Source organism: Platichthys flesus, chromosome 8 (genome assembly GCF_949316205.1).
Source record: "Platichthys flesus chromosome 8, fPlaFle2.1, whole genome shotgun sequence".
NCBI classification, from domain to species: Eukaryota; Metazoa; Chordata; class Actinopteri; order Pleuronectiformes; family Pleuronectidae; genus Platichthys; species Platichthys flesus.
Window position 1 is genome coordinate 14,757,480 of NC_084952.1, and position 27,715 is coordinate 14,785,194.

The window sequence follows — 27,715 nt, forward strand, 5'->3', positions numbered from 1 at the left end:
GCCTGCTTGGCTGTCATATCTCTTTATACTGTTTAGAAATGCTGTACATTGTGTTACAGGGTTTGTGACTGATAGCCTGCCAATTTCAGCTGTGGCACATCATAGAGGCTAACCCCCTCCCTCCCGAACGCAGAGAGAGACACATTAAAGCCGTGACAGTGTGCTCCTTTTACTGCTCTCCCTGATTCCACACCCCCTGATTAAGTGTTTTCACGGGGTAGCTCTGTTTGACTTATTGTTGTTGAAAACCTCTGGCGGCACAGCGGCCGACACAGCGACGTACAGGAGAGTGCGGATGCAGAAGAACACGGAAACTTTCATCCCGGGGGGAAGGTGTGTGTGGGGGGGGGGGGGGGTTGTGTGTTGCAGACGTGCCGCGGCCTCACATGAGCGAAGGACTAGAATAATTTTTTTCTGCTCTCATCAGAGATTCTGAAGCCATTTATACTTCCATCTGCACAGCCTATCAATAAGCCTGTAAGCTGGGTTTCAAAAACTAATAACATCAATGCCTTTAAAAGGGAAAACAAATATCAAAGGGAGGCGGTGTATTAGCCGGCAGAGATTGTGGGTGAATATTGAGATTTGAGTTTGTCGACGGTCTGAAGGGCAGAGTGGGTCTGCTGTTCCGTCCCGTGCCCTCATCATTATTACCTCCCTAATATACAGACGCACTGTTGTCACACTGTCACTCTGACTGACACCCTTCTCTGCAGCTTTCCCTCTCCTTTCTACTCCTGCCCTCCCTTCCCCGTGCCATCAAGCTCTCTCTTCCTCTCTTTCTCCCTTTCTTCTCTGTGCATCTCCTTTCTTCTCCTTCTGTCCTCTGCCACCCCCCTCCATCCGCCCCGCCTGCCCCTGTCCTTTGGTTTTGAAGCCAAGGAAAGGAGTAGCCTTCTGAAGCAACAGGGAAATAATTTGTGGCTCCGAGAACAAAGGGAAGTCTTTACTGTGAGAGTAATGGAATGGGTTTCGTGATGTGGATGAAAACATGACTTCATTTTCGAGGCTCGTTTAGGAAAAACAAACAAAGTAGGAAAAATGCAGGATGCAGTATCTGATGGACACAGTGGATGTCATCTCAGGATCTTTAGATTTAAAGAAATAGTAAAGACAAATAAAAATCCCGGGCTTGCTTATTAGGTATTACGATATCGTGCCATTGTTATTGTTTTTTTGGTGAGGATGACAGTCTAGTACAAGTTTGTATCCGAATTACAACGACGGCAAATTTGGGACCAAAATGTACTTTTAAAAAGCACCATGTGCTTTCCATTATGGCCACGTATTGACGGGGAAATTCCTCAAAATCCTCGACAGACCACCATGCCCACTTATTGAGCTGTTATCAGTGAGCTGCTTTTGTCTTGGCTCAAGAGACTGCGGATGTATTAGCAGGACATTTATTGTGCTACAAAAGATGGAATTGGGGAAGCCGGAGATGCCGCGGATCCGTCGGCCAGACCCTCTCGCTCCTCAGTCTCCTCAGCAGATATTTTGTGCTCCTTGTCGACTCAAACTGCAGATTTCTGGCGGCTCCTTGTCGCACAAAGTTGTTTTGTTTTGTCAGCAATGCTTCTCTACACGATGGAGCCTAGGAGCACGCCTTAGTGAAGAACTGCAAATGGAAAAGAGAAAGAAACTTTTACAACTGAAAAGTCTCTACTTTCAAAACGTCCCTCAATTACTCCAATGAATACAACAGTGACCGACCCGTCAGTTTAAATGGTGTGAAAGCACGTGATTAAATCGTCTAAACCACTAAAAAAAAGATTTGCAATTATTTCCAAAGAAAGTGAAGAAGTGTACACAAATAGGATTTAATGATTCACATTCGGTTTATTGTTGGTTGGCTCTTTCTGCCAACCTTTTGGTAATGACTGAGTTGTTTTTCATTGAAGTGATAGAAAAGGGGTATTTCTGGACACTTATGGAAGAACAGGACACACTGACTGAGGAGTCACTTAAGACTCAACCAGCACTGCGTCTGTTCTTTGCTTCACAACCTTGCAGAGGTCTTTAGGTCTGAATTTTTTTCAGACATAACAGATGTTGTTACCTTTTCAGAATGATAATATTTTGTTCACCTACTTGTTGCTACATTTTCCAGATTTTTACATTCTGTGCAGGTTCTGAGTTGCTTTCACAATGTCACTGAAATGTGAACAATATCTCTGGACAGTTGCTCTGGACATTTTTCCAAAAGTTGTCCAATAGCGAGTGGGCGTGTTGACGATGTTTCTAACATGTGACAGATGTAAAGCTAAAAAGGAAGAACATAAAGAGAATCTAATATCTCAGTGTATAATATCTGTGTCACACACAAAGAAGACGCCGAGGAAGTTGTCAAATTGGAAAGACAACAAGTTTCAAGAGCTTTTGGAGAAAAGGGCCGACGCCCGGTGTTGATGTGCCGCAAACTAAATTCTGATTTCTGCAGCGAAATGTAAACGTCATGTTCTGCCTCCTACGTGCTCTACCCAAACCCAGCATTCATGTCTGAAAATGTTTGGTAAAACCCAACCAATGATCTAAGTGGCCTAATACCAGAGGTTCGAAAGGTCAGTAGTGCTGCACAGTTTGGGGGATGATTGACTCTCTCAATCTTTGCCCACAGTGATAGGTTCTTGCTGTTGCTAGGTGTATTTTTGAACTTTGGAGAGTCAGGCCACCTGTTTCTTCATGGTTTCAGTCATTAAGCTAAGCTACACTGAGCTAATTGCCATCTGGCTGTTGGTGTGCCCGTGTTTCAGGGCGACAACATGTTAACTCAACCCAATTAATATGTAGAAGAATCACAATGTGATATGTTTTGTACGAGGTAGAAATGTACATATTCCTGTTTCCTCTGACACTAGCAGGATCATTAAAAAACAACAGAAAAGAGAACAAATATTATGATAGTATCGTGTGTTGTGATTGGTTTACGATGTATTGATCATTTATATCACGTATTATTGCTTTATTTAACTATATTCTGATATGAAAATTATATAGTTCAAATGAGCTGTAGCTTTTGCGCGGGACCTTGACCTCAGTTGACCGACTCAGCTCCCCCTCCAGGCCCGGGGAGTCTAGCAGTCGCAAGTTTAGTTGACAACAACAGATATCATGTCTGACACCTTTACAGATCCCATGTGAAATACAAGAAACAACAATATGCAGGTGCAAACAGTGCATGAATGAACACACTAATCAGTGAAAAAATGTACTGTGAACTAAAAAATGCTTTATCCAAGACAATCGTACATTATGAAATGTTCTCAAAGTAAGATTCTAGCTACATAGTTTGCAATATAACCAAGGAAAGATATCTTCCATGTTGCAAAATGCATACAAAACAATACACCTTTTTTTATTTACAGACAATATCCCTTCTAGAAACCTTTGCAGTACAGTGACTGATAGTGTTAAACAAACCAATATCACCTCCACAGATAAGTTGTGTCATTGTGAGTTAGTCAATGTTAAATTAAATGCTTATCAGACAAACGTGGAAGCAGCAAACAAGATGCCCCAGAATAATCAGAGCAGCAGCAGAGGGTTCAAGCAGCAGCCTCTCCTGCATCACGTCTGCAGCCCTCTCTCCTCTCGACTTTCACTGAGTGGAAAGCGGCAGTGGGAGAAATGACATCTGCTTTTTCTCTGCTTTCTGCAAGAGTCACAACTTTGGTCATCTATGATTTCCATCCATTGAACAGTTGACAGGGGATCAGACCTTACAGTAAAACACCTCCACAGTAGGTGTGTCACCAGTGATGAGAGACGATGATGTAGCAGAAATTATCACATCATCGTTCCAGACTAAACACGTTTCCAACTTTGAAATACACAAGTTCTTATTTTATTTAACAACCAGGAGGTCGTTAGTTGCATTTGGCCTTAGAAGTACAGTCAACATTACAATTTCAAGAGCACGACTGATATGGAGGAGACTGATCCTAATGGAGTAAACATTTTCCAATATTGCTTCATTGGCTGATATGTATGTAAAATATTAATGCTCATCGTATTCTGTATAATAGTTTTCATATATCTGCAAACATTAAGGCAAATACCAACTGAGATATGGTGGGACTCTATAGGATTAACACATTATGTTAAATCAATTAGTGAGCCATTTGCACTGCATGTTTGTACTGTGAAAAAGTTAAGTGAGTTTTTCTTTGAACTCAAGGTTGATGTTTTTTTACTGCAGGTGTAAAGAAATTCAGTGTAGATTTCAGATGCTTGTTTTCATCACAGTGCCTGTTTCATGTCCCACACAAATCTCTGTGTTGTACTTATAACTTTTTGTGGGATGTGAGATTGAAGCAAACCTTTTTACAAATTATTGTTCAAGTGACAAATCCCTCTAGTGGCTGTAATAATTCTGACAGAAGCAAAGGACGACATCCGATGATGTTGTTTTAGATGTACGGGTCAACACAAGAGACCATGTCAGTCGACATTATATATTATATATTTTCCCAAAACATAATCATTTCATGCCAAACTCTAACTTATCTATAACAGAAGGAACATTATATGAAATTATTAATAAAATAAAACATTATCTTGGATTTTCTGACAGATTTCGATGAGCGAGTCACGTCAGAAAGATTGACACAGGTTATGAACAGTGCTCTCCGGTGTGCAGGTCCTGTGATCTGTACATCCAGTCCAAGCTATTCACTGCGGCCCCTGAAGGTTGCCAACGATATAGTCTCCACTTTATTATTTTGAAAATTCGTTATCATTGAAAACAAGGCATGAGATGCGATGAGATGCTTGAAGAGGCATGATTTTCATTGCATAGCTGTGTTTTGTGTTCCAGTATTTGTGTTAACACCTTCTGGAATAACTTGAGGTAACCAGCAAACACTAACGTCAGCCAGCTTGGTGGGAATACGTGTTATAAAGGGGGTCAGGAGATGAAGCTGTTCCTGTCCTGGAAGGTCCTGGAGGAGCAATCAGAAGCATCCTCCATCCCAGCTGTCATTTCCTCCACATCTCTCTTTCACCGTCTCTGAGCTGTAGCAGCCACAACGTGAAATGGGATGTTGCCTGTGCATAAAGACATTAATCATAGGCCCATAGGTAATAAACACCATTTGATGGTCATTAGAAAGAAGTTCCATTGCAGAGGTTACTGTGTCCAGCAGTTAACCTTCTCCTCCGTGATGTATAGAAGGGTGAGGTTTTTTTTGCGTGGGGGGGAGGGTTAGGGGAGGGGAACATCCTCACCTAGCCCGGAATGTCCCCTTCACCAGCCGCTTCTGAATCGTTGTGCAATCATTGTGCAACCTTTTGTTTCCCTCCCCTAATGCTCCTGCACCCCCCTCCCGCCACCTCCCTCCATCATTCCCTTCCTCCCCCTTTTGTCCCTCCCCCCTGTCATCAGAAATGTGCCCTGCATAAGTGGAGGCAGCTGCTTAAGTGCTGGGAGAGGGAGGAGAAGGGGAGAGTGGAAGTGGAAGGAGTGAGGTGAGGGCCGAGCGGAGAGAAAGAGAGTCTGACTCACAGTTAGATTTGCTTTCCCTCCCTGAATGCTGCAGCATCTACTCCTCCCATTCCACTCAAGGTCTCTCTCTCTCTTTTCTCTCTCCTTTTACACACATACACGTGTGCTTATGTCCACATGCACACACTTCTGAGAGCATACATAAGCTGGATTTAGTGATTTACTTCAGGTTTCTGGGTTGCTAGAAAAAAATTATTTCCATTGTGCTGCCTTGGCGCATTATTTCCTGGCGAGACTTTATTGTTGTCTTGTTTTTTTTCGATGATGAAATTTTAATGCGCACCCTCATAATTAGGGTGACTGTATTTGATGCGGCAACCAACCTTATCTCTGTTGTGATTCAGTATTGGGGACGGTAGACGCCTGGCTACTGATGCAATAACATACCCTTAGAATAGTGACAATTGTCTCTGTCAATACAATGTCAGAGGAAATGTCTCTGGAGCTTAAGGGCAATTTGGCAACGGTTTGTACCTGTGTCTTTAGTGCTCTTGTGGCAGTGGGCTTCATGGCTAAAAGCACACTCCCGTGTAGTGGAATTACATAGCGGCGGTGATGCCAGCAAAAGCCCAGGGCTTTTATCAGCTGTCATTCACACAGGAGAAGCTAGATACAGGCGTCAAGGCCAGCCAGGCTTGGAACAGTACAAAAGCTCCTGGACTGTAATTGTCAGGGAAAAAATGGCGTTGAGCAAGGTCAGAGAGGCACCGTGATTAAGTCTGTGTGCTGCTCCAATGACAAAAATCCACTGTAGCCTGGATTTGAATCAATAAATGCACTTTCAAAGAAAATGCTGATATTAATCTTACATCCATTAACATCAGTTGGTTGATAACGTTTGGCAGTGTTGTAAAAAAAAAAATCTCAGTTTACTGATTATGATCCATAGGAATACTTATATCAGTGGCCTTAGACTGTATCTAAATATGGGCAATGCATCCCCACTGTAAAAAGATTGCTATTCACAGGTCCGCAGCTCTAGTGCTAATACTGCACGTATGATGATTATACCACTCTTTACAAAAATTATCACTATTGTCAACTTCTACATCGTCAAACCATGTGGAATAACTTTCTTTATTTGTCATCCTATGAAAGGTTCATTTGAAAAAGTGAATTTGTAGAAGTCTGAAGTTTCATTGAAATTATCAGGTAATTAACAATCCCCATTAATCCAGAGTTTACTCTGTAGTAATCAAATGATTAACAACTTGAAAAACTCACTTGAAAAACTAACACGAAATTACACAGGACAACGGAGAAACGTCTTTAAAACCCATTTTCCAGCTTCTGTCATCCTACTAATCAAAAAAATATGTATGAGCTGTTACTAGTTTCAAATATGTACTACTACTATAAAGGGTGGATGTGGCTGGGGGGTAGAGTGGTCGTCCTCCAACCTGAAGGTCGGCAGTTCGATCCCCAGTCTGACCCATCTGCATGCTGAAGTGTCCTTTGGCAAGATGCTGAACCCCCAATGGCCCCCCATAGAATAACAAAGTGCTGTGAATAGATGCAATGTATGAATGTGTGTGTGAATGTAAAACTGTACTGTAAAGTGCTTTAAGTGTTCATCAAGACTAGAAAAGCGCTATATAAATACAAAACCATTTACTAGTATTACTAGGTTCTCTTATCTATTGTATTTATTGATTTTATATCATGTATTCTAGGCCAAGGTAGAAGAATTTCGAGTGTGTGTGTATGTATGTATGTATGTATGAATGAATGTGTGGATGTATGTATGCCTCTGTGGACGTATTGTCTTTTGCATGTGTCCTTGCTCTCTTTTTTCCATGTGCTCTGCTTGAAGCCAAAGACAAATTTCCATTCTATTTTATTCTGTTCTATTTGAATAATACTTTATTGTTATCATGTTGTTGTCGAGCAGAGATAAACCAAGTTTTGGATCAACATTATAGTCAGTGCATCAGATAGAAGTCAAGAGGAGAGCAATTCCCGTTCTGTGGACGTCTTTTCTCTTTTCTCTTTCTCATACATATTAATGATTAGGCACAGGCCTATAGGTCAGTGGGGGCTGTGAGGTTCCTCCTTCAGATCATGTAGATGGAAAATTCATGAAGCAGACATAGAGAAATAAATGTACTGTACATCTATCAATTTTTTCTTCATTTTAGAAGCTGAGACCCACGACTTACATTCATACCTCTACCTCTAAAGTAAAAATAGGTTAGCACAATAGATTTGAGTTAATTTTAAGGATATGAATAAACATAAATTCAGTTTTAAAGAGCATACAGGAAACTGGGCAGAAACCTAAATGCAAAAAAGCAATTGTAAACTCCAGGTACTTATGGGTGTGGTCCAAATATTATTGGTGACCAGAGATGAGTGCTGCAGTGTCTGGGTGGGGGGCTGCCACAGGATGAACACATTGTTAGTTTGGAATAAATTATCAGCAAAGCAGCCTCGATAATAGCCAATCAAATCAGCTCCTCTTATCCCATTCAAAAAGCAGACGATCATTTCCTGATGAGGTCTGAGGGCAGTGCAGGTTGGATGCTCCTATGAGGAATATGCAGCAACCCAAATACACTGTCAAAGACAGATGTATGTCTGTCGTCTTTTGATTACTAAAGTTATTCATAAGCAGTCTGCACTATACTGTCATAATATTCTGTTTGTGAGCTGAGATTTTCATTAGCTGTTGGTATCACAGCGGCTCCTCTTCCTCTTGTCCATATAGATTATACACATAGACAGCACTCACACATCATTACACTGTTATACACTCACTGCACCCATATGCTATTTGAAAGCAGTAACCTGTTTCACTGCTGCAGTTCTCTTGATTGTAATCTCTGCTATTCCCACAACAGTCCCGTGTTCATGCTTGATATATATTGCATTTTTAATTTTCGTTAAACAGAAAAATTATATTAGGCGTTTTGATTTAGAAAAATATGTCGTCATGTCTTTTGTAGAGCCTGTTGTGCACACACAAGACCTTAAATACCATAAAAGCAGATGATTATCCTTGACCTCCACAGACTTTCCTGCCATTATGGTAGTTGGATAAGTGCCTAATAATCTAAAGGTTTCCTGTGAAGACTTGATATACACACGCTAAGACGTGTTTAAGGTCATTTGCGCCTCTTGCCGTCTAATGCCATGACAAATTCTCATAAGCCTTATGTTAACAAATAGTAAAATATTGGAGCTAGCAGATATACAAGTGCAATTTCATGCCAGAATAGCTGCCAATGTTCTTCAAATGTAGAAGTCTCTCTCTACTCAGGAGTATAGATTCTGAAAAGGTGTTCCAGCTGAAGGTAGCTGGTCAGAGATCAGTCTCGGTCGTCACTGACCTGTGAGGGTGCGAGTATAAATAGTGACGCTGTCTGGGTGCAAAGATGCTTCTGGACAAACTCGTGATCATGCTTGTACTTGTCTCTCTGTGTTTTGTGTCAGATTCTTGTGGCAGTTTCTCTCTCACACACACAAAAACGAACTTGCTCCCCAAAGTTATCCACATTGTGATGAACTCGTGCCCAGTTTGATTTAAAATGTAATTTGCTATTTTGGACTCCAACCTGTGTCAGAATTAAAACGTCTTGGACCACATTATGAAGCTCCGTGCTCAGGACTCTGATGCAGTCGTTAATTTTAACGTGTTAAGTCTCATGCTGTGGGAAGCTCCAGTCTTCAGGATAAAATTCACCATTCCCATGGTATTTTTACTACAACACAAGTGTTTAAAGTTATAAATATTGAATGTTTCAGTTTAATATTTAACGACATATAAAATTCATTGTACATGAATGAATGACTCCTTTCCTAATTTGATTTGGACATCTTTGGGAGTATTTTCCATGGCTGCTTGTTGATTTCTTCAAGTGTCTGTTTTTGTATCCGGCAGCGATCACTCTCTGAAGTTATTCATCCTGATTTGAATCATCTGTCCTGGTTTATATAACTGCTTGTGAGGTGACAGTGGAAGTTTTGATCTCAATAAGTTCAAGTAAATCCATTTTTTGTATTTCTTGTTTTGATGTCTGTCAGTGAGCCAGCGCCTCATGAGGATAGGTGAGTGTTTCCTCTCAGTTTTTTGGCAGATAAATCATAAACAAAGTGGAAAGTGGAGAAAGAATGGAAGGTTGACAAAATTAAATTAACAAAGACAAATCGCTTGAAATATTTAATTTGCAGAAGAACTGGCTGTTAGCAAAGTTTCCACTGGTGTATCAGGGATAATAAGTTTTTATATCACTACTTCTGAAGTAGTCCTTTTTATCACCAGAGAGAGAGAGAAAGTAGGAATGCCACAACTTACTGAATATTTTTAGAATCTGTACATGCACATTATAACCTGATTGAGTAAAACAAGATCAAGGTAATTGTTTAATTAAAGCCTTGTTAGCACTCTGACAGATTTTTTTTCCAGACTGATATTTCCCCCTTGTGTTACAGAACCATTCGTTCAGGCGATAACACAACCACAGGCTCTCAAACAAGCATGCCGGGTCAGTAGGTGGCCATACAGTCAATGTCAACAATCCGTCAAATACCAGAGAAGAACGCTTTGGTAATATTGGGCGAGGCAGACGCCTGCATGTGAGGCAGTGCTAACCAGATATATAGAAACTGATATATAGTGCATATATGGCACATGCGCATTGAAAGTCATGGAGACTGATTCGGATCCGGATCAACACCAAAATGTAATGGGTTCCTTCCTGGTCCATACTGCATCCTACCACCAGGTTTTGTGTTAATCAATCCTGGAGTTTTTGTCTATTCTTGTTTAAAAAAATACAAAAAAGACAAAAACAAACAGGGGTGAAACCATCAATGTTCACCATGCGGAAACTCGAGTTTGGATGATGTTTATTTGTTATGATCAGGTTCAGTGAAAAAAGAGTTCGTTGGTGCCTGGAGAAAATATCTTATTAGTGCCACCAATTAAGAGGCGGAAAAAGGAGGGTCATTATTATTTATACGATTTCCTGCTGTCACTCTAAAAATCCAGTTACTCCTTCTCTGCTTGTATCTGCACCAATGTAAATCAAACCAGGTTTTAACTTCATATACACCATTATTGCTCTGACAGAGGTTTGACAAAGCTCTACACATGGTGACAGTAATTTAGAAGATTGACAAGTAATCTGGGTTAATCGTGTTATTCCTGCCTTAATTTGACTAACATGAGCCTGGATAACAGTTGAGGTAATTGTGGTATCACTTTAATCTGGTTATACTGATAATGGAAGGAGGCTGAGGAGGTGTAATTATACCTGCTACCCTACATTTGAAATAATAAGAGAAAAAAAAATAATAATGTAACAACAGAAAAGCCAACTGGAAGTGCACTCAGAGGGACCTGCAGCTAATGACAAATGATGTGAGGGAAAATGTGAGCCGTCTCCTTGACTTTCTTTACCCTGGGTGTTTTTTTCTTTTAAGGGCTCATCAGCAGCACTGCTGTTATGTTGCAAGACCTCTGTTATTTGGAATATGAGAGTCTATCCGTGCTGTTACTGGGGGAGCGCCTCTGAATGGCTGCCCTGGGCATCGAGCAATTCGAGGCTCAGAGTGAGCTGCAGCGAGCAGCGCTGGAGAAACAGCAACACTCTCATTCAGCCCTTGGCCTGTGCTCCAGAACATTGTGTGTACATCTGTAATCTTACGTACCCCCTAGGCTCGGTGAAGACCCCCCACTCCCTCAACCTTCTCCTTCTTCTCTCTCTCCGTCATCACCACCATGTTCTCATTTGCTCTCAGCCCTCATGTCCATATTCTCTCTCTCTCTCTCTCTCTCTCTCACTCCGTCGCTCTCATCATCATGTCAATCCCTTTTTCTCTTACACAAAGATATAGTCAAGCAAATACGCCCACGCACTTTCTCACATTGACACCCATACACAAACACACCAAGGGCCTTGAAGATACATCCATGTGTGAAGATCACAGTCGTAATGCGTCGCAGCCGCAACAAGCAGCTAGCTTTTTCTATAAAATGAGACATGATGTAAATAAGTCTCCATTTTGGGGTCATCTGCGACTTTTCCGCTCACGAGGCCTGTGCTTATTATTTCACACACACACACTCACACACACACACATGTATACATCTACGTGTAGAAATAGCAGCCGCTTTTAGCTGAAATTGAACTGGAGTTGCAAGTGTTTAAATATACATGAAGGAGAGGGCTACATGAATGTGATCCTGTCCTGGATGGTGAGCAGATATGAGCTGTGTCATGTGTCTGCGCTTTCGACTTCTCTATGCAGGGCTTTCATCAGCCTCTGCCTCTGTCACTGAGACGTTCCCCGCTCCCTCCCTGCTCCCAGCTCCCAGCTCCACTTTACACACTGTAATAAGGCATTCATACTCTCTCTCTCTCTCTCTCTCTCCGTTGCCTCGACTGTTTTGCCGCACCACTACATTGCAGTTCAAGTGTAAAAGCCTGCGTGTGTCAGTGAATGTGAACGCGTGCAGCTCTTTGTTGTGCACTGGGAACTCGTGTTATTTTAGTCCATGTGTGCGTGTGTGTGTGTGTGTGTGTGTATAGAGTTAACATGTATATGATTCACCAGCTGTCACTTAAGGATTAAAAGCGTATTTAATTATTTGTCTTTCACTTCATTGTTTTTCCTGTGACGCACCTGCTGCACAAGGTGATCGACTTGCAGCGACCAGGATATCTCATGCATTGACATGTTGTGATAATCCATGTGATATGTCGTCGATGGTTGGTTAATATGTGCGGCTGTTTCCTTGGGGATTAGATGTGGCTGTCATCCTCCACTTCAAGACATCCTGAGATCACGCTACTGCCTCAACTTAATTTTTTTTAAATTGTTTTCATTACATTAGCAATCGATCATCGTTTGACGCAATTGCTGTACCATGCATCTAATTTTTTTTCATCTCTGCATTATCTTACTGTTAACAATTTGTCCCTTTACCTCTAATGGAAGGCATTCTAAAACACACCTCTTAAGCTCCCACAGAGTTCAAAACAACAGGACGGTATTTTTCTCCCATGTCTTTTTCTTTTCTCTGACAGCAGCAGCTTTCACAATTGAATTTGAATGCCATGCTTTTAGCGCCGGGGTTGTTTGATTATCCACAGACAGGGAGCTGTGCTGGATTCCATTCCTTTCATCATGCTTTAACCAGTGTGAGCTGGCTCCCCTGTCGTATTTTATGAGAGGTGATTTCTGTGCCTCTCCTTTATGTAGATGATTTTGGCTGCCTCTCCCCAGTCTAGTCTTCGAGACGTGGATATTGGTTTTGACAAGAGAGGTAACCCTGCTACCTTCGTTCTCACTGGCTGTCTTCCTGACTGCACCTCCCGGTTGGATATTCTTGGCCATATGCTAATACAAATTACATTTAGTGAAAGGGAGGATGCAGCTACAGGTGTTTTCAGAATGATCCTACATGACACAAATATTACACCGGGCTCGAAACAGCATTGACCCTTCACATTATTCCCATGAGAGTGGTTTGATATACTGCCACTGAGCCATATATGGTCTTTATTTGCAGTAATGCTCGCAGTTAATATCCACATCAGATGACAGGGGTCCAATGTATTCATCCAAATATGGGAATTACAGGTTGTTGCGAAGCCTCAGTGGAATCATGTGCTGTCATTTACATGATTCGCTCCTTAAAGTGATATGTGTTTATACTTCCTGTGCTTTCAGCCACTGAATGTGCACACATACGCTATGCAGGGGTTGTTTCTATTACATACAGCCCATACATGTACATCTCCTTCATGTGTTTACACATGAGGCACCAATGGCTGAATGTAAAGTTGAACAGGAATAATGAGCAATGTTAATAGGGTATTTCTGGTCTAGCTTCAGGTCTGCCAATGAATCGGCATGTTTAAAGGTTGAGTGAGTATAATTTAGTGGCACCTACTGGTGAAGTTGCATGTTGCAGCTGAATACCCCTCACCTCACCCTCCCCTTCCAAACATGAAAGAGAACCTGTGGTAGCCTTCAGTTGTATTAAAAAATCAAAAGGTGTTTAGTTTGTCCAGTCTGGGCTACTGTAAAAAACATGGTGGCCTACGTAGAGAAGTATTTAAATAAAAAGGCTTCATTCTAGGGTAAAGAAAACAATAATTCGTGCAATTTAGACGATCACACTTGTGAAATCATTACTAGGATTATTTTATATTCAATCTGCTAATAGATCCTTTCACCTAAATATTACACACTGGACATTTAAAGCCAAATAAACAAACCTCATTTTTTTACCACAGTGCATTAAAGCCTACACTACACATTTTTTTATGAATGGATATATGTTTTTAAAATAAATATCCATCCAGACAATCACACCAAAATAACTTCAAGTATGCTGTCCCAGTATGTCTCGATAAAGTCAACATCAACAAATAGCACAGAAGAACGCTGTGGTCTAATCACAGGGCGAGGCAGACGCCTGTGATTGTGGAGCAGTGAAGCTCCATTTAGCTGCAAACTTGTAATTAGCCCTAGCAGTGATAACCAAACGTAGAGATATATAACCGCCATTGTTGTTTCTGGTTCACTTATTACACAAAGCAATAGTGGGTCTCTGTGAAAAAAACTGTGACGTCATCATGAGCTGTTTTACATGTACACATGGATACACAGAAGCTAGAGTTTTTGAAAATCAGCACTTTGAAATACATTTGAATAAATCTCTGTTTAAGTGACTCAAAATAAAGTTTGCGTCTGTATAAGAGGCTCAAATGCTGAGGAAATATTTTGCAAAATAGCAGCATTAGTGTGGACCGGCCATAAATCTACTTGTTGAGCTCAGTGGCTGAACTGAACTGCTGTTGCTTCCGTGCTACTCTAATTCACACAGCATTGTTGAAGAATAGACTGCATACACACAGGAGGGTGATCATGTTGCTGCTGATGCCGAAGCTTGAACTATGAAGTCAGTCATACAGCGTGTGATAATCATGTCTCTCTTTCGCTCTCCCTCTCTTCTGTTTCACTGGCTAAGTCGAGGGCTTTGCATGATTGCCTGGATGAGTGTTTCCCCTCAACGCTGCATTGCTATTGTCCACTTGTCCCTCCTTCATCTGTGTAATTGTATGCACCAAGTTTCAGCTGCAAATCCCAGCCACTGGCAGGTTTGTCTGCTCCTGCAGAGCCGGGCAATGTGGAAAGCCATCGGCTGAGGGCTGTTGTTTTTTCTTAATCTGGCAAACATCACAAACGATAACACAAAGAGGAGCCAGGTAGGTCGGGCTGCTCTCTGCTTCTTCGGTCGAAGAGATTGGGAAGAAAAAGGCAGGCGGCATTCGTCCCTCCTCTCTCCGTGCTGAAACAGATAGAGTAGCTGTGTAGAATAAAGGAAATGCTTCTCTCTCTATCGCACTCCATCAGCATTATTTAGCAGACCTGCCAGTTGCTTTGTACAGCACCTCTCCCTGCCAAGTAGGCGACTGGCGGACGACCAGGGGCTAGTGACAACAGGCTACAGTGGAAAGCAAGGAGAGCTGTGTGGATGAGCCAAGTCTATTCATTCCCCTAGGCCGCTGAGTGAAGCACAGAACTCTATCTGCTCTCACTGCGGAGAACACTTTATTCAACGCTGGAAATGATCATAAACCTGGCCTATCTTTTCTAATCAGAGTAGTAATGCCACAGAGTGCAGTGCTGTAACATTAATGGCTTCATAATGATTGTGGATGCCCATATCCCTAAACCCTGCAGGTAGAAGGATTATATTAACCACGACGCTTCAAGAATGTAACGTATATTGTATGTGGCCTACTGTGCCGGACGTGAATCACACGTGTCAGAGAGGCTGTTAATAAATACATGTTGTGTTTGTCGTCCCCAGCCACACTTCCATCAGCCCTCCTCTCTGAACCTATGGAAACATCAGCGCTCGGCGCTCGGAAACAGAAAAGTGATTTTTTTTCTGGTGTGTGTCACAGATGGTGGGAAAGCCTTTGTAATGCTAATATAATATCACACTGTGTCGGCCTAGCTCTGCAGTTTGCACTGTGCACCAAGCAGCCTGGCTGTGGAGTGATTTACCCAGTATGGAGAGAAAAAGACCTCCCTCGGTTCACAGTGAAAAGGCTGCGTGGTTGGCGGGTCCTGCCGCTTGGCCTGCTGTGACTGGGCCTGCCTTGACTTTATTGATTCCGTGGTGCGTCCAGTGCTGCGTTCCTGTTAATTAACTCTGTGTCGGAGCATTTGTCCCATTGTGTAAGCTTAGGAAAAAGGATATTACTGAGAGGATATAGGAGGCATATAGTGGGTTAGTATTCACAAGTCAGGCAAAGGAGCTGCGGATTTAGAGCAAAAGAAAGATAATCTGCATTTCGTACGGTATTCATATTCACACAAACGTTTTCATTCTCCCGTGGAAAGCAGGTGTTCGCAGTAAAAAGGCACCTGCCTATCTAATGTTGTGCCTTCTAACACCACTGCTACGCCACCTCCCGACACCCAGGCCAATGGAAGGCCACTTCCTCCGGCCCGAACCAATGACTTTGCGCCTCTTGCCGTGGAAGCGAGTCAGCTGCCAGAGGGGCAGAGACCGGGACATTGATGTCTTTCTCTCGCTGCGCCACGTCACATTGTTGTCTATTCGATTTCCTGCCCTCATCCCTGCTATTTGAATCACAAGGGGGAGTGTTTCATATCCTTGCTGGGAGAAGAAGGGGGATCTTGTCTATCTGAAAGAGCATGCTGGATTAAGGGGGTTATTTCCCCAGGGGGGGGGGGGGGGGGGGGGATATGAGAGTGAGTGTCACTCAGACAGCACTCACTCTCACACTGCCTCTGCCTCTGCATGTTGCCAGGGAGCCCCGGCTTTGACTTCTTCCCATCTCCTCCCCTTTCTCTCCTTCATCGTGTAATCCTTAGCTTTTTTTTTTTGCTTTCTCTCCCTCTCCTCTTCCTCTCGACTTGTATACATCCGCTTTCATTGTCCTCCATCTCGTCACACTTCCTTCCCTCTTCCCCTGCTGGTTAAACGCTTCCCTACAGGGGATGGAGAATTGCCTGGTTCGGAGTATGGTTGTTATTCCAATCACACCTCTGATGCAGCGAGGGTCCAGTAAAATACAGAATAATTGGCAGGTTCCAGCAGCTTCGGCAAGCCATTCTATTCTAATATGTGTGTGTCTGTGTGTAGCTGTGAGGAGAAGTGGTTATTGCGGTTGCAGCATTCAGAGGTCATTCCATTAATTACTCGCTCTTGTGTTATGTGCGTGTTCTCACATTCTGTTTGTCAGTCTGTGTAGCGATGTCATGTACGTGCTGACAAAACGTAGGACAAATCGCCGCTAATGTAATAAATTGAACCCACATTTCCACTGTTTCATATAACCAGCAAGTACTCGTCGGTACATGTCGAGGAGCTGAAATTTGGCTGCAGTTGTTGCGTGTTTATATTTTCATCTCACTCAATATTTAACCCACCCTCTGCGTAATAACTCACTAACACTGTGTCGTAATTGTGATTCTATATTTCAGAGAGAAGGGTAATGGTGCAAGCGTAGCAGGTGTTTGGAAAACACACACATAATTAGCTGAGGGTCACACGGTGTCAGAGGGCAGAGGGCAGAGGGCAGAGGTCGCATGTGTTCACCCTTCTGAGAGTCCCTGACTGATAGGGCTCCGGGCGTGACCACTGATACACATCAATGGAGTCAAGCAGGGCAGCTAATCAAGCATGTGGGGTGTGGAAATGGGGACAAGTGTCGGGGGGGGGGGGGCAGTGCTATCTGCTGGCCAACACATTGACCCACAGACTTAATGGTACATGTCTCACATAGGTGCACTGCTCTATTGATTAGCCATTGATGGCCGTTGTAGCCACCACTGATATCGAGTGTGATTTTGCTTTTTTTTCTTGTGTCAGCCGTGATTGGCTGCCGTGGAGGCCAGCACGCCTAGCGACCATCATCACTTCTTGTTCGGATGCCCTTTCCCTGTGATCCAGCCTCACCTCGAAGGTCTTCTCATTTTGATGGACTTAAAGTTCTTCCACAAACACACAAGCGCAGCATGCACACACGCACAGTATATATACACAATATAGCAGAGTGAAAGTCACACTCTCTGACAACTGTCAAAGACACATCCTGAGCCAAAGGCCTCCACACCTTAATTTAAAGTAAGGAACACACGCACACACACGCACACACACGCACACACACACATACATTCTGAGGGAAAGAAAAGCGGTTACCCTGAAAATGGCATAAATGTCAATTATTCTTGAGCGCATGCGAGAGAGGTAGAACAAAGTGGTGGTAATAAAAAATATCGATCACTTCAACGCATAATGTGTCTGACAGGCATTGTTGTGGCAGAAACAGGCATTGACTGAGTGCCTTGGCAAGCGTGTAAACCTGCAGGACATTATGACACTGTATCCGCACTAATCACTGCGGTGTAGTTGCCTCCCCCCCCCCACGCCCACACACACACACACCCAGACTGATTTAGATTTGGCAAAGCAAACGAAGCGTAGCTCTAATAAATGCACCTGTTGGAATTATGATAATTATGTATCTGATGGCTGACCTTTCTTCACGGCTGCAGTCGAGATTATTTGATGCATGTGACGCCAGTATGTGTGAGTGGCTTTGTGTGTTTCAGTCAGGAGTTTGTAGGGCTGGTCATGATCAGTACTTTTGGCTCCGTGTGTCTGGGGGTTGGATGCATCTTCTGTATTTATCCACACTTACTCATACATCAGCATCTTTTTAACTGTACTGAGTGGGAGCGCTCTGCGTGTGTGTGTCTGTTTGTGTGTGTCTGCTTGAGCTTTTGTGCAGAAGCTCATTAAATACGCAATGGTTTCATAAGACTAACCCCTTTGTGAGCAGTGGATGGACCAAACATAGATTTGCTCAAAGGAGCAAATTAATCTGTATTTTTAAAGTTTATGGCCTCTTGTGTGTGTATGTGTTTGTGCATGCATGCGTGCGTGTGTGTGGGTGTGTGTTTTGTGTTAAAAGAATGTATGAATGTACAGTGCATTTCCAATATCTGCGATCAAATAATTTAGCTTTACATGCCTCACCCAGATTTCCTTATGCTCTGGGTGTTCTTGGCTTGTTATAGCAACCTCAGGCAAGTTAAGATGTATTTTTGTTAATGTCATCACATTCACTGGGTACCGTCGTGTTCTTTCATGTACCATGAGAAGATATCCTTACATGGGAGCAGGATATATCCATGTGTTAGTGAGGATGCCATTGCTTCTGTCTCATTAGCGGCAGTGCTGAGGCCCTGAGCTGCTTCTCCTGCTCCATTGGGACGGCTGATGAGGCCTGACTATGTGACCTTTAACAACCTAATCAACTTTTAACACCTCGCCTACTGGCTGCCTTATTGCCATTCTTCTCTCTGCCATTCACCGGCAGGGCCCCATCCCCCCCTAGAATCTTTTTGTTATTATTTAGGCATGAGCCTTGTTTTGACTGATCATCTGTGCAGGTATGAATGAAGCAGCACTGTAAACACATGCTGCAGCAGCAGCAGCAGCCTCTGGAGGCACCCAGTGATGAATTGTAATCGTCTGTCTCTCTTCTCGTTCTTGACCTTCCCTACGCTTAGTTCTCTCCTCTTATCTCTCTCCGTCCTCTTCTCCTCGCTGCTGAAGAGCTCAGCCTGTGCAATGATAAACAGAGAAACAGACATAGTTATCAGTTCGTATATTGCAATTTAAAAGTCAGATGTCATACAGCCTGTTTCTGCACTGGACAAGAAAACTACATTAATTGATTATTCATTACATGTTGTACCTTCTTGTATTATGTCTTTAGTTTCCAGCATGTATTTAACCAGCTTAGTCCCATTGTATTTAAAGATAACTTTAAAATTACTAATCAAACAATTCATTTATGTATTTTGACAAACACTGATATCAACAAACATAGTTTGGAATCTTCAATCTTTTTAATCTGAACAGCTGCTGCAGTTGAAGGAATTGATAAATTATATAAATGCACTGCAGGGGCATGATTTAAGAAATATTTTATACGCTATATGTTCAGTGTCTCACAGTTTTGACAAGGCGCTGAAAAGGAAATGTTATTTACATATGTTCAATGATTAATAGCTAACAAATAAACACAGCTGAATTGGGAGATTCAAACTAAGAATACCAAGATATAATCATAAGGAAGGATTACACCAACACCTGTGAAATAGGGCTATACTTGTAATGCAGTTTGTTGTAATGCTACTCTTTGCTATAAATACTGTCATTGTGAAGAGACAAAACCAAAAATGTAATTTAATACCGCACAAATATCCAATACTTTCCAGTCCAATCCAATTACATCCTCATAAAATAATATCATATGTGTTGTTCTTGTATTGTCCCTTGTTCAGAATGGAGTGGTATGGAGTCAGAAATTGCACTTTATCATATGATATTAAATATTTTGACAAAAAGAAATTGGGAACTTCTGAATTTTGGTCATATAAGGATATTTTTTCCGAATTGATGTACTGGTGTATCCTTGAGGTTGAAGGTTTTTTGTAGATCTTTGTTTGCAGCTTAAAGAGAATTGGCAGGAAATTGAGATTTTTCCCGTTATCACATGACCAAAATGTGACATTTGCATGGTGTGTGATTCACCAGACATAACCATTGATCCAGTTCATATCAATATTCAAAGACCATTGGCAAGATCTCCACAAATGTGTTGAAATCCTCCTTTAATTAGACATTAAACTGAGAAAATGTCAGCAGATTTATGCTGGGAGATAAGTGAAAGCAGATGAGAGATGTCGTCTCTGAAAACACATACTGAGCTGATTAAATCCTGAGAGCAGTGTCACTCACATGCTATATCTCAGCTGTGCTACGATCTCATTAAGAGCAAAATACTAATAGGCTGAGAAGCCCCCTGAGAAAAACACTATATGAGGCCAGCACCTTCCCTCTGTGGCAGCTGTGAGACCTTGTAGGTGACGGGGGTTACAATTGTCGCAGTCTGGATCTGCGGGTTGTGCCGATAAGAATCAAGCTCTATAATCCCAAATCATACTGAATCTCTCCCTATTAGATGCTTCCCGGGCTCTCCAGCCGCCCGTGATTGACGATGATTATCTCAAGCATATTCCATATCTCTGCCATCACTGGGGCCATGTCAGGGTTTTCAGGTGTGGAGGTTTGATCAAATAAAGCAGCAAACATCTGGCAGAGAAGGTTTACAGCACCAGGCGCTGATGTAGAAGCCACCGTTGAATTAAGGCATACAGATAAGAATATATATATTTTTTTCGTCATAGGTCAGAGACAAAATCATTGAGATTTGTCTTCAGCTGTGATATTACCTGACAAGTAATCTTCATGGCCGAGTCAGTCACTTGAAGCTTTGTGTTGAGAAACGAAAACACAGGCACGTTTCATGAAATGCCTACAAACTTGAGATCTGTTATGTTCCTTATTCACTCAGCTTTGCCTTAATCAGGTGCTGTTTTTCTCTTCTACATTTTTAAAACATTGATTTTATTTCTGTTGTTTTCAGATTACAAAGACGTTTGCAAATCATAAATAACGTGATTGAATATTATCAATATTATTGACTGTTATTGTTTAGTCCCTGAATCGTATTGAATTCTGTTTTAAAACGATGTTGTCCAAATAACTCTTAGTAAGTCAGAGCAAAGAAAAAAATATAATTTAAGGCTGCTATAATCAATATCTGTTCACTTAGGTTTTTTTGTTTCTTGCCCAGCACCAGACAGCAGCTTTTGGTGAATAGGTGGTGGATTTGCAGGGCCTGTTTGGATTCGGTGCCTAAACTCTAACCGATTCATCACATTCCGACAGCCAAAGACCAGCTGGTCTGGAACCAAGAACCATTTAGGTCAGGGGCTGGGGTTGGGATAAATGTGACTAAAACTGTAGCCACCGTATTGGAAATGTTCAAAATCACCATTAAGACAATAACATGCCTTATGTTTGCTTGGACATATTTTTTAATTAGTGTTGTGCTTGGTGCAAGCATCGCATCAGAGAACTGGACGTATACAGATGTGCTTTGATGACTGGCACTAGCAGCCCAGTGTTCAAGCATTTAAAGAGTCAGATTAGAATCCCATAGGAGTTGGAGAAGAACAAAATTAAGCAGAAAGAGTGAATATTGGAAATGCTCATCGGGTCAACACAAGCATGACTTTAAATACATAATAATCATGCTCCATATCTGCACAAGGTATTTGACAGGCAGCTTGTTGCTAACAGGTGCAACATATCAACTCCATAAGGTAACAAACAATATATAAGCATGTGTTTTATAGATTGTTTCGCTGCCCTCAGGTGGCCACAACTAATAAGACAGGTTTAGTAAGTATGTGTTTTACATAAGTAGAGGTCAGTCTGACGTATTCCTGACATTTGACTTCTTGAGATATAGTAAATTGATATAGAAAAAGCTGTTTTAACCAGCCCTAAATGCAACTGCTGAGGTGATGCAAAGTGTCTGATGTGTTCTGCCGGAGACAATGCTGCAGCTTTGTGGTTGGCTTGGTAAGTCAGAAGAGGAGAGCTCTGTTTCAAGGACAAGTGTTGAACTGTCCTGACCTGATGAGCCGTCGACAGAACTCTTTATGTTTGTGAGAGAGAAGAGGAAAGAGAGTTAATGTCTCTTCTGCAGCAACTAGGAAACAAAGACGTCAAAGACGTAGAGGGCTACGCAAGAGGTGTGTGGTTCGCTGATATATTAACAAGAGAATCTAAACAATTAGTCACTGAAAGGGACGAAGAAACGAATGAAGTGGCATGATGGATCAGTGGGCAGCTTTGTAGCCTGATCTCAGCACAGCAGAGGTCTTTTTTGTGGAGTTTCCATGTTCCCTCTCCATTATAGTACTGCCCTTGAATCTGCAGCTTGTCTATGGGTGTAGAAGAAATGACCCTTCTTACAATTGGAGAAAAACTTAAATTCAGAGACCTCGGCATGAGTAAAATGTGCTTGACATTAAAGACACTTTATCTTACGATAAGGATCTCAGACCTTCACATTCGCTGTGTATTTTTCACTAGAAGTTTTCCTCCCAGATATATAAATCCTGACCTTTAAGCTGAAGGACAAGTTCCCACCTGCTTATATGCATGTATAAAAGTTCTGCTCTAGAATATTTATAATTACCAGTGCAGTACCCATTCAAGACATGCTGATTTTGCCATTAGACTTACTGGGCACTGTGCATCTATTTGATCTGTTCTTCTCTCTCCTGTACTGCTGCAAGTTCACAGGCTGAACAGTGTTACTGTGAGTTGCGTGTGAGGCTGATTACTTAGTGTATCTGCAGCCAACCGGTGGACCTGCTCTAAAACCCTATACCTGTGCTGAAAAGCGGAGTCGCCATTTCAGCGCTCTCTGTTTGGACCAGTGTTCCCTGTGGCGCTCTGCCGTCTTTGAGAGCTCGGCTGTTGGGGATCTTTTCCCTGGCCCCTGACTGTCTCCCTACATAGACACAATGAGCCTTTTGTACCTACATATGCTACTGCTGTGAGACCTTGCTTAGTATTTTCGACTATTACACACAATCCCACTCCAGCCATCCCTCCTGTAGCCGCTTCATTGGAGAGAAATGCAATCGAATTGAAGAGAAATGCATTGAAACGAGGACCCGGAAGGAGGCTTGCAGGAATTTGATTGTGGTGCTGATAAGTTCCATATAGCACGAGTAAACATGTTCTTATCTTGTTATCCAGCTTGCACATTAACACATGCTGTGTGGAGGAGGGTTTAAAAGGATAAATCAAATCCTAATTACTTTGTTTGGCTTTTCCCACTCTCTGCTCTTTGTCTCTGTTTCACTCTCGCGCCGTGCAAAGAACCCGGCGCTCATGCAAGAACAATGGAGGGGTCAGAAGTACGAGCTATTTCCCTACACCTGCTGAATGCTCCAGAAATGAGTGCACAGTGATTACGTGCCCTAATGTGTGGTGTTTAAAGAGCGGTTTCCTGCAGCAGAGTTAAACGGTGGTGCCCTCTGTGAAGTATTAATGATGTGGATGGATGAATCAGGTCGGCGCAAACCCGTTGATGGCAGCCGCGGCGCCCTCTTAAAGCTGCACCCAGACATCAGGCTTAACCGCTTGGCAAATTGGACATGCTTGTTGGCTGTAGCTCCAATTTATGTGCACTCTCTATTGCAGTAAGTCCATCTTCATTATTGAAATGGCCTCTCGTCAGGTCTTGACAGAGTGGTGGAGATGGTGAGGGGAGGGAGAGACGGGGGAGCATACAGGAGAAACGTGAATAATGTGGAAAATAAACACATTTGAGGCGCTGGGGCCGACTGGCGGGAGGGGGTGTTGGGAGTGCTGTGAAATTCCCGGCTTTCGCTCTCTCTCGCCGTCTCCCTCCATCTCTCTCCTCATGTGATTGTATGTGCAGCTTCTGCCAGTGGATGCTGATGCTGTGGATCCTCAGCCTTGGGGCTTTGTCTAACACACATGCAATCGGGCATAAACACACAAACACACACGCACACACACATGCAGAGACCTTGCTACACATCCAGAAGCAGCTCTAGGCGCTGAGCTCTGGCAGGACCTCTGTACCCTGACCAGCGGCCCAGCTGTGTGTTGTGTCACTGCCACTCCGGTGACACACTGCTCGGTGGCTCCAGCCTATTTTTAATAGGGTGCTGCTGTGACTCGATTATTTCTCTCAGTCCTTGGGATTGTTGCATTGATGAGGCCGGGCCGAGCTCATCTGGGTCAGCCAGTTCAGGAGGAGAAATCCAATTCCAGTTAATGCATTGTCAAAATAGATGTCTTTATTGCCAGATGTAGACTTGCGGTTCCTCACTGTGTTGAAATGGTACAACATGACCTCAGAAACCATCTCTTAGTCAGGTTCCGGCTTTAGGAGTAATAGTGCCACTCTGTGAGGAGAAGAGCAGGTTCCGGCTGGGTCTATCTACAGGGTCCCTGTACCTGCTGCACACATGAGCAGATGTGATGGCTCATGAGGTAATTACCCACTGAGCCGGTGTGTCTGCAACTATAAGCTGAAGCAGGGGCTCCCTTCAGGTAGCTCTCCCGCTCAGGTCAGCGAGCAGCTAATGACATTTAGAAGCAATAGGATGAAAGAGATGGCAGTTGTTTGTAGTCAGCCGCACACTACCTTTGTCTTATTGTCTGCCGTCTGTCTTAATCTCCCCCCTTTCACACCACAAGGAGATCATGTTATTAGATCCCCTCCCCTGGCTCATTTGTCATCCTGCAGCACCACTCCTTCAGAGAAGGACTGCAGCAGCCGAAAGAAAGAAAACAATATAAGCAGGCGGGAGGCCACAGCATCAAATCTTCATCATTTACGGGCCCATAGTCGCTCGTAGCATCATTATTATTTCAGGAATCACACTTGTTTAATGTGCTTTGCCTTCCCTGTGCCACCCCACCTAATTTCAACAGGCTGACAAACTTCAACCCCTTTTCTCTCTCTCAGCCTTTTAACGCGTTGCTTTGTATTACATTGTACCTGCACTGCATCCTGCCATATATGCACTCCATCACACCCACCCCCACTTTCACAATCACTCGCTACAGTAAAAACTATTGTTAGTGTTCACAGTTTGCTGTCACCGCCTCAGTCACATCTCTTTAATCTCTCACTTCTTTGAGCCGGGTTGGTTTTCATGTTGCTGAGGTGCACAGAAGGGAGGGTGTCCGTTAATTACAATAAACAAATATGCTCAGAGCTGCCTATGTAAGGGTCGCATAAGTTAACAACTCTGCTATAAATGTTAAATGAAGCTTAAAATAGGATGGTATGGCATACAGTTGCCATAGTGATCTCGGCTATGATTCTTTGTGTACTCTCTTGGTTGACAAAGTTTGAATTAATTTTAGACACAGATCTGTGATACGCAGGAGAAGTTAGTGATTGTTTGGTGCAGCGGGGGCTTGTTTGATGGCTCTATTACGTCTATTACGGTGTTTTTTTCTACTTTTACTGCAACAGTGTCTTTGTCTCCATGTCTAGTGTTGTGTCTTTGTTGTAATGAAATCTAACTCCGTTAATGTTATTCCACATTTGACATGTGGCAGTCACCCATTAACGATTGCCTTCATGCTAACCTCTCTTCTCTCTCTCTCCCCCGTCTCCTCTGTTTCTCCCTGGCTCTCTCTTTCAACAGGTGGGACAGTCAAAATGATGCGTAGGAGGTGCAGCGCTGAGTCGTATTGATGGATGTGTTAACAGACAGCGGTCTCACATTGATTGTGAAGACTTCAGAACCAGAGAATGCAAACGTATTGGAGAACACAGGTGAAAACTGTTCACTTTATAGAGTATGTATGCATGTATAAATGTATTTGATTGATCAAAAGCATGACGTTAAACCCGTATAAGGGCTTTTTTCAAATTAAGCCACGAAGATGAAAATACAATTTCTTCTTTTTAATTCTTTTTAAATATGCTTTGAGACTCAGGTGTTGACCTAAGAGAATTAGAATAAATGAAAGCTTTACAACAGATTTACAACTTCAACTGAAACTGCAATTTGAAGTAGCTGTCTGGAATTAGCTTTTCACTCTCGGTTTTTAAGCTCTTTGACGAAATACAGGAGAAGGTGAAACACATCCTGACTTTTTTTTTAAAGGAAAAATGGAAAGAAACATTGGATGAAGCTTTTTACGCTATTGTTAATCCTCTCTCCTGATGCTTTCACATCTCAGAAATCTACCTTTTAGCATAAAAAAGATGAAATTGTGAAAGAGGAAGCTGCAATTAATTTTTTCCCATGCACTCGCCCACGTTTATTAGCACAGACAAATTAAGGTTTCAATGTAAGATAAGAAAAGATAAGATTTATTGATCCCAAACCACGAAGATTGTACATACTACATACATACTTGTACATACTATAACTTTTTTCATTTATTTATAGAGATGTACTTGAGTAAATTGCAGTGTGCAGGATGATGGGATGAGGATGTGTTGTGCATTCTGTATTCTGTATTTGCGCATTATGCAGCTTATACTGAAATAAACCTATATATATATATATATATATATACAGCCAATATATATATATATATACATATATGTATATATGTATATATATATATATATATATATACATATATATATATATATTGGCCGTTATAAGTTTATAGGCAGGTATGTAATACAATATCAATATGAGTATCCAAATGGAATGCCTTCTATATATTGATTTGGAATAATTTCAATGAAGTGTAATAAGTTGCAGTATTCTATGTATATACTATAACTATATAAAGGAAACACCTCAACTCAGAATGCATCTTAATATCTCTATGATGTAAGCCTCTGAGTAACAAAGTTAAAGTCAGCCCGGTGACATCTGCAGTACAGTTCGTTCTGTTCACTGGACTAAAAATCCTCACTGTTGTTGTGCATTTTCCAAGACTCATTCAACCATTGCCTACTGCCCCCTATAGTTTACCTCTGCCAAGCACCACTGATCCTTAGATGAGGGTTATCTCAGTGTTTCAGCTCTGGTCAGGCTCAGTGGGGACTGACCGGTTCCCACTGTGAGAATCACACAGATTATCCCCCAGCACTAGTCTGGTCCTATGAGGCACTGAAAGGGAAAGAGGAGAGAGAGGGAGGGAGAATGAGAGCAGCAGAAAAGAGAGCGGTGAATGCGGCACCATTGAGCAGGAATAGGGCAGCTCTCTGAGGAGGATGGCCATGAATCATGCTGCAGTTACTCACCACTTATTATGAACATCCTGTACAGGCTGGATTGATTCTACCCCACAACCACCACCGCAGACGCCGCCATTCACAAATTGTCCTATAGTTGAGACGGAGTAAAAGGTAGCAGGCGGCTTCTGTGGCCGGCCCACCAGCTGGATGTGTGAATGCCCCGGGTGGCTGAGCTGCAGAATGGCTAACTCTGCATTTTGCCACTGAAAAAGCCTCCGTGTAACAGGGATGAGGAGCAGGGAAGTTGGAAGGGAAGGAGATAGCGACCAGAAAAAGGGAGGAAGACAGGATAGAGAGGGGATGGGAATGAGGAAAGAGGAATGATTTCAGAAAGCCATTAAAAGGAGAAAAAGGCGACTGTCAGCTGTTTTCATTTGCACTGTACTTTATATTATAATAATTTAGCTTTTTAATTATTTCCAACACATGGAATGGAAATATGGATTTTTTCTTGTGAGTAGCAGAGGCAGATCATAGACATTTCTTACAGTGTTTTTTTCTATGTTTGTCTTATTTAGATAGT

The 27,715-nt window shown here is 42.4% G+C and overlaps 1 protein-coding gene across 1 annotated transcript in view; it reads left to right on the forward strand.

Moving 5' to 3' along the window:
* Window positions 1-27,715, forward strand: part of nexmifb (neurite extension and migration factor b) — a 51,595-nt gene that overhangs the window by 12,632 nt on the left and 11,248 nt on the right. Inside the window, exon 2 of the mRNA XM_062394535.1 lies at window positions 25,634-25,764. Within this exon, the coding sequence (XP_062250519.1) occupies window positions 25,683-25,764 (82 nt within the window). The 5' untranslated portion in view covers window positions 25,634-25,682. The remainder of the gene's footprint in view (window positions 1-25,633; window positions 25,765-27,715) is intronic.